Below are 8,455 nucleotides of genomic sequence, written 5' to 3'. Positions count from 1 at the left end.
TATTATTCAGAATATATAAAAGTTGTTTATAAATCAATATAAAAAGACAAGGAGCTCAACAAATAAAATGGAAAAGAATTAAATAGACACTTCATAGAAGAAGAAACCTGAATGGCTAATAGATGTATGAAAAAATTCTAAACCACACAGGTAGCCTGAGAATGAAATTAAAAGAAGAGTAAAAGCAATGATATGCCCATCAGATTGGGCGAAATGTTTAAGTCTCACAATAATTGGGATTGACAAGAATATAGAGCAAGAGGAACTTTTATATGCTGCCGTGGGCAGGAGGTATAAACTGTTACAACCACTCTGGAAAACAAGTTGGCATTTCCTAGCAAAATTGAACATGTACGTGGCCTAAGAATCAGCAGTTCTATTCCTAGGTACATACCCTAAAGAAAGCCTAACAAATGTAAGAGATATGTAAAATAAAGCTCATTGTTAGTAATATCTAAAAACTGAAAACAACCCAAATATCCATGAAAAATGAATGCTTAAATAAACTGAAGTATATGTATACAATAAACTACTACACAACAATTGAAATAACTATAATCTCAATTACATATATCAATAGAAATGAATTTCACAATGTTGAATGAAAAGAGGAAAACGTATAAAATAATAGAGTATGACTTACATTTTGTCCAAAACCAGACAAAATAAATAAATATATATGAAGAGAGAGAGAGAGTGTATGTGTGCTTAGGAATTGTAGCAAAGGTATCTAGCTTGCTATGAACAACTTATGCTTGCTCAGTGTAGAGTTACGATTGGGAAGTACCTCCTCAGCCAGAGACTACATTTCCCAGCTGTTCCTTTTCCTCCCCCCACTTTACAGTGTTGTATATAATTACACGACTGCATTATAGTCAATGGAATGTGAAGATATGATGGCTTTTCCAGGCCTGGCTCATAAAAACTTCCCACATGGTCTTCTTACCTTTTCTATTTACAGCTAACTTTGTCACTTAGGGTTGGGCAAAGACTTCTTTAGCAAGATCTCAAAAAATACAAACAATAAGATAAAAAAATTAATGTATTTGAGTCCATCAAAATTAAGCATAGAAAGAGCAAATACATGAGACACTGGAGAAAATGTTTGTGACACTTAAAACCAACAAGGAATTTGTATTAGAATACTTTAATACAAAGAACTCAAAACCAACAGGGCCAGAAACATAGTAGAAAACTTGGCAAGGGATATAAAGAAGCAGTTCATTTGGGCAGAGAAGTCCAAATGGCCAACATGTAGAGAGAAGGTCAATCTCTCTAGTGTCAGAGCTATGCAAATTAAAACAATGAACCTTGTACTCACCAGCAAATTGGCATTAACGTATCAACACCTAAGTGGACATATAGGAGTAACATTTATTGGGTGTCGGGAGGGGAGAGAAAGGGATGAGTATATACAACCACAATGAGTAAGTGCAATGTTTGGGGATGGACATGCTTGAAGCTCTTACTCGAGGAGAGGGGGGCGGCATGGGCAATATAAGTAACCTTAACACTTGTACCGCTATAATACGCTAAAAAAACAAAAAACAAAAAATACAAAAAAAAACACAAAACAATGAACTTGACATCAATATGGCAAAACTTTTTATATTAATAATTCCAAGCTGGAGGTGAAAATAGGGAGACAGGAATGCTTATCTCTGCTGGATTTCACTCCAGGTTAATCATCCCAAAGAAATTCTCACACAATTCTATAAAGGAGAATATTCAAGAATACTCACTGTGGCATTTATGCTACATGGGAGTTGGAGGCACTGTCCATGCCACCTTCTAGAGTGCATTTCAGTATGACATAGGCTGGAAAGCGAAAAACTACATTTCTCAGACACCTCTGCAGCTAAAGTTCTGGAGGAGATTTAGGTTCAGCCAATCATATGCATTCCTGTGAGACTGTGAAGGCAGAAGGTGATCTGCTACTTCTCCCTTTCTGCTGGCAAGCATTGTTGTGGAGGGGTTTGATTTTACTGTGCTGGTGTTAGCAAAGGTTACAGCAGCGACAAAGCACTGACTGGCTGTGAAGAGGCAGAGTGCTGGACAACTCTTTTTCCTGGGGTAGATTGTAGCAGGTATAGTATGTTTCTGGAAGAGCAGCAGTAAGCAGCTTCTTCCTGATCAAGGTAGTCTCAAGATAATATTCAGGTGGCTACTCATATTAGAAAACAGCTCTCTCAGTGGCTTTGAGAGTCTTTCCTCAGAGTTCAATCTGAGGAAACACCATCTGTTTTCTTCGGCGTTCTTAAATGATTCTGTAATGCATCCCTTTCTGTTTAAATTTAAGCAAATTCTCTTCTCTGCATCTAAACCAAAGCCTGGTTGATTCTACCAGGATGCCAGAAATTTGTTAATATTCTTCTGCATTTTGCAAAGTCCCCTTGCCATTAAAATTCCATCTCAATTGTTCCTTCCATCAGGCAGATCCACTCCCTCCACTCCCTCCACTCTCTCCTCTGTGCATCTTTCAGTTATGGTTTTGTTTTTCTGGTTGTTTTTTTTGGGGGGTAGGGGGGGAGAATAGGGTCTCACCTTGCTGCCCAGGCTGGAATCATAGCTCACTGTAACCTGAAATTCCTGGACTCAAGCAAACCTCCTGCTTCAGTCTCCTAAATAGCTAAGACTACAGCCATGTGCCACCAGGTCTGGCTATTTTTTTTTTTTTTAAGATGGGGTCTTGCTATGTTGCCCAGGCTGGTCTTGAACTACTGACCTAAAGTGATCCTCCTGTCTTGCCCTCCCAAAGTGCTGAGATTATAAGCATGAGCCACTACCCTGGCCCTGCATCTCACAGTATTTTACATTTGTGTTGTAATTACTTGCTTATTTCTTTGTTTTCCTCTTTAGAATATGAACTCTCTAAGGCTAGAGATGGGATCTTATTCATCTCTGTAATCCCAGCTTCTAGCATTACAGCCATGCTCCCTCCCAACTCAGGGGAGCACGTGCTGTACCACTGACCTGTAGACTCTCCTACTTCTTTTCACCTAATTAACTCTTATTCATCTTTCTGATCCAGCTGGATCATCTTGAGGTTGATCTATACTGTTCAGTATAGTAGCCATATGTAGTGATTTAAATTTAAATTAAAATTTAAAAATCAGTCATCAATCACACTAGCCATATTTTATTTTATTTATTTATTTATTTATTTATTTATTTATTTATTTATTTTGAGACAGAGTCTCACTTTGTGCCCAGGCTAGAGTGAGTGCCGTGGCATTAGCCTAGCTCACAGCAACCTCAAACTCCTGGGCTCAAGCGATCCTCCTGCCTCAGCCTCCTGAGTAGCTGGGACTACAGGCATGTGCCACCATGCCTGGGTAATTTTTTCTATATATATTAGTTGGCCAATTAATTTCTTTTTATTTATAGTAGAGACAGGGTCTCGCTCTTGCTCGGGCTGGTTTTGAACTCCTGACCTTGAGCAATCCGCCCGCCTCGGCCTCCTAGAGTACTAGGATTACAGGCGTGAGCCACCGCGCCCAGCCCTATTTTATTATTTTATTTTTGAGACAGAGTCTCTCTCTGTTGCCCAGGCTAGAGTGCCATGGCATCAGCCTAGCTCACAGCAACCTCAAACTCCTGGGCTCCAGCAATCCTTCTGCCTCAACCTCCCGAGAAGCTGGGACTACCGGCATGCCCCACTATGCCTGGCTAATTTTTTCTATATATTTTTAGTTGGCCAATTAATTTCTTTCTATTTTTAGTAGAGATGGGGTCTCGCTCTTGCTCAGGCTGGTTTCGAACTCCTGACGTTGAGCAATCCTCCTGCCTCGGCCTCCCAGAGTGCTAGGATTACAGGCATGAGCCACCACGCCCAGCCTACATTTTAAATAAATGCACACATAGCTACCATATTGGACAGCACAGAGTATAGAACATTTCCATCATTGCAAAAAATTCTTGTTGGACAGCATCCCAATCTAACTAGATTAGGGCTCTGTATTTTACATTCCTGCAGTATCTTGTATAATACTTTTCTTACATAGCACTTTAAAACTTACTAATGAATTTATATCTGTCTCCCCTACTAAATTGTTAGCCCTCTAAAGACAGAAACCATCTCTGTTCTGTTTTCCATGGTATGCTCAGTGCTTAATACAGTACATGACAAATAATGGACACTAAATAGATATTTGTCATATGACAAATGAACAAATGAAGTTATCTTCTAATAAACACAAAAATTGTATTCCAATTTGGGGTCCAGACTAGAAATATTATTAGTGGGTTTATGTAGGACAAGTACTTTTGCATTCAAGTTTCAGACCACTTTCTGTCCTTTTTTTGCTGAATGTTTCATTTCCTTTCCTGAAATGAAGAGGACAACAGGGTCTGGCTAGTGAAGATTTGGGAACCTGGTACTTTGTTAATACTATAATAAAAGGATGATATTCAAAATATCAAGATGTGAAACACATGATTTTATTTATTTTTTCTTTTTTTTCTTGTTTTTTCTATTTTTCTTTTTTCTTTTTTTGCAGAACACTGGTGCCAACAACTCAGAAACATATGATTTTAAAAAACCATTTTGCATTGTTCTACCTAGTCTTAAGCAATAAAACATTTGAGTGTTAGACTTAACCAAAAAGACATACTTGTAACAAGTGAGAAATATTTAACTTCATTTATTTAGAATTATGATCACTAAATTTTTATTTTACATTGTAAGGTAAGAGAGAGATTTATAGGTGAGATTTTATTCTTTCATAAGTTATGCAACAACATACTTTAAAAAGAATAAACAATAGAAATAGGACAATTAAAAGAGCTTTTAAATGAATAACAGTGAAATTGAAATAATTAAAATTGCAGCTATCATGGCTAACAATGGATTACATGTAGTTTGGTAATATTAGAAATATTGGCACTTCGTAATCTTAATAGAGCTTTGAAAAATTAGCAGCATATAATATTGTTGCCCTACACTGTCTAGGGCAGTGCTCTGACTACATCGATTTTCATTGGGATTTAGCTTTAGTTAATACATCCACATCAGCTTTGTCTGCCTCTCCAAGACTTTTTTGATGGCTGTCAACCAGAACATTGTCTTCCTTTTTTCGAGGCCTCTGAGAACCACCATCTCTGGGAGGCAGAGAAGCTCCAAGGGCAACAAAATTGCGCACATCCTGCAGTTTCTTACGCAGCCATTCCACTCTCTCCATTGAGTTCAGATGTTTGCCCAGGTTGTGCATAAACTGTATTTCACTCACAGATCTCTTCCTGGGAAGAACAGAAACAGGGAGGGCCATTCCATTAGCTTCTCACTTCAAAATCACAAAGCCCACCTTAATAATCCAATTTCCATGCCTTCATGGTGCCCAACAGTACTTACTTAACAGGTTTCCCATCCGATTTTGTAAGAAAACAAATTGCCAACATGACAATCATTACTTTAGCCATGTCTTTTGCAGATATCATCTTTGCTAAAAGGAAAAGCAAAATGGAGGTATTTAAAAATATTTTTAATATATCAAACTATGCAAATAAATTTACAGTAGTTTTCATTTACAACCATATAATCATGAACAGAGTTTAACAGTAGCTAATTGGGCTCATTTTCATGACAGACTTTGGAATCAGCCTCTTTATTTTATGGGTACGCTAGTATACATACACACATATATATGTGTATGTATATACGTGTATATGTACACATAATTTGACTTTAAGGATTAGACAGCTTAGTTTTGCTTTAGGTATCTTTTTGAGATTTCGTGTGCAAGGTTTAGTATATGAGTCTTAAGCCATAAGAGGAATGAAAGTTTACTTTTGAGAATTTCCTCCCACATTTTACATTAGTTGTGTTTAAATCCTTATAATTTGCTTGAAAATGGCTAATTTTCTTAATTAGATAAATTGTTAACACTGTTTATTTACTTAGCAAATCTTTTTCATGAGTAAACTTCCTTTCAGTCACTGCAATAATAACTGTAAATACCAAATTAATAAGCTATGATTCACAGCATTTTACTCAATTAACACATACTTCTCCTAGCATTAAAAAGAATGTACCAAAACATTTAAAAATCATCTAACTAATTACTTGTTATATGGATTTGAGCTTCAGCTCTAAATGAAATGCTTGTCTGCATCTTGTTTCTTCAACTTATTGTATAAACAATTGCTTTTTCATATAATTTTTGGCTCTCTCCTCTTTTGCTCATAAAGCTTTTCATATCAATATAGGATATTTTTTCCTTAATCTGCATGGTGATAATTGCTAAGGCTATTATTACAGAAGTGCTTTTTCCTAATGTTCAATGTCCTACTTTTTAACATACACAGAGTGGTCATGTATTCATTTTGAAGAGAAACTGCATCTTTTAGAAGTAGCATAATGAACATTATAATCTGTTACATTTCTGTTCACTCTACAATATAAAGTTATTGATTGAGCAATAAGTGAAAATTTCCTTTTTCAGTTTATCTTAGAAACAAGTACTGTAGTCAGAGGACAGGAGCACTAGTATGTAATCCTCATTGTGTCCCATTTCCCTGGTGACCTCAGACATCTCTACTTTGCCTACTAGTTAGTAGGGAGATGGGCTTCTTATAAGAGAAACACCCTTAAAATTCACGTAATATAATTTTCATGAAATTCATGAAATATAGCTTTCAGAACAGAAAATAGAAAAGGCTGTCACTTATATAAAGGGAATAAATACTTATTCCCAAACTGTGTTTATCCAAATTTAGTATAGAGACTGAGCTCTCTATAAGCCATAAAATAAACAATTAGATAAGAGTACTCTGCAGGAAAAATGGAATTTTAACTCTACTTAGTTTATTAATTTATAGTGATAATTTAAATCAGAACTATTCATTCACCATCTGCCTCTTTTATTTTGAAATTTCTATAAAGATACCATTAAAGTACATCATACCAAATTTTAATTATTTTTCCTGCAATTTCAGATGAGTTGTTAAAAAAGCAAGCTATCTCAAAAGACTTTAATCACAAAAATAAATGATTTATGAGTAGTAGCATAGATTTATTTTGCATTGTGGCATTTTATATTAAACATAATTCAACTCCCCTAACAGTTTACCTTGAACAAACAGCATATTTGTAAACTGTAATGTGCACATTAAATAATTACTTGATTATCAAGAATTTTAAAAAATTTAAAAGAGAATTTTTAAGATTACTTACCGTGCAGTATCTTGGGACAAGACCTTCTTTCAGGTGTACTAGTAGTCGATGTTGATTGAGTAAACTAGAGAAAGCTGATGAATTGGACTGAAGACCCTTAAATGTGAGTATTATATATAGGTCTTCTGCTCACCAAGAGAAGCTTTTTAATTGTTGCAGACGATGTCACTCCAAATTCTCTGGATCTCAACTATAGGATCAAAGCAGCACAAACACCCCCATTGGGCGGTGCCCATCCTCTTAAGTTTTAGATAATTGGTCACTAAAAGGAAAACAGTATGTGACTGGGAAAAGAGCCTATGCTAAGATTTTTAACACTCACTGAATTGTACTACCTAGAAAAATTCTAATTGGATTGATGAATCTAAATTTATATTATAAAAAGACTGATTTATTCAAATTCACACAACAAAAAAAAGACTGATTTTAAAGTTGTATAATAAAATTGTCATTTTACTTGAAAGTAAAATCTGAAAATAAGTATATTTATTATAACCATACTATTAGTACAATTATTATAATAATGAGTCATATGTTATGTGTATTTTACAAGCCATTTTTAAACAATCCATACCACTTATGGTCATCTTTAAAAAAAATAGATATAATGCTTTTCTTAAAGGAAGCATTAAAAATAATTTGAGAAAATTCTCTTAGTATATAATTTATTTTAAAAGCTTCAAAAATGAAATTTGTTAAAAATTTAACTTACATTTTATTTGTAAATTTTAATCTATAATAATAACATTTGAACTACATGCCAGACTTTACATATATTATTCTACTAAATCTTCATAGCAGTCCTTTAAAGTAGGTACTATTATTATCCCCATTTTCACATGAGGAAACAGGCTTAGAAGGTGGAGAAGATGAAAATTCAACAAGGATCATTATGACTCCAGAGCCATTTTGATTTTACTACCTCGGTTTCCCCCTAAAAATACAGCCCCTCTTTGACTTTCAGTCATCTTGCTTTTAATTTGCCTAGCCCTTTGCAATCTCTTTCCCCAAGGATTGTTTCTTAATTCTCGTGTTCTTCATCTGATGATTTAGAGCCTGCTCCAAAACCTAATGGAGACATGATGTTGACACCTGTCTGATTCCAAATATTGCTACAGAATGGTCCTAAGCTATCAAAACCTCTTGAGAGCCTTTGATATATCTTGGGCTCATTTATGTAGCTTTGCCTTCCAACTAAAGATCCACTTCCAGAGTTAGATCAGTTCTCTTAGCTCTGGTCCCACCCAGGCTTCATGCCATCCCCTTTCCTATTCACCATTGCCA

The 8,455-nt window shown here is 35.4% G+C and overlaps 1 protein-coding gene across 1 annotated transcript; it reads right to left on the bottom strand.

Annotated features, from left to right (window-relative positions):
* Window positions 1–4,621: 4,621 nt before the first annotated feature.
* PTH (parathyroid hormone) lies at window positions 4,622–7,380 on the bottom strand. Its single transcript, XM_076001279.1, has 3 exons — window positions 7,305–7,380; window positions 5,351–5,441; window positions 4,622–5,238 (listed from the first exon to the last, which is right to left on the bottom strand). Exons 2-3 carry the CDS (start codon window positions 5,434–5,436, stop codon window positions 4,977–4,979), a joined length of 348 nt encoding a protein of 115 aa, XP_075857394.1. The 5' UTR covers window positions 5,437–5,441; window positions 7,305–7,380; the 3' UTR covers window positions 4,622–4,976.
* Window positions 7,381–8,455: the final 1,075 nt, after the last annotated feature.

Source organism: Microcebus murinus, chromosome 4 (assembly GCF_040939455.1).
Source record: "Microcebus murinus isolate Inina chromosome 4, M.murinus_Inina_mat1.0, whole genome shotgun sequence".
NCBI classification, from domain to species: domain Eukaryota; kingdom Metazoa; phylum Chordata; class Mammalia; order Primates; family Cheirogaleidae; genus Microcebus; species Microcebus murinus.
The sequence above is the reverse complement of the archived record's forward strand: the minus strand, read 5'-3'. Positions and strand labels throughout refer to the sequence as shown.

What these genes read in the sequence shown, in the direction of transcription:
- PTH (XM_076001279.1), bottom strand. Translation starts at nt 5,436, where the DNA reads ATGATATCTGCAAAAGACATGGCTAAAGTAATGATTGTCATGTTGGCA. An exon ending in TCGGATGGGAAACCTGTTAA is followed by an intron (nt 5,239 to 5,350) that starts GTAAGTACTGTT and finishes TGTTCTTCCCAG; the next exon opens with GAAGAGATCTGTGAGTGAAA.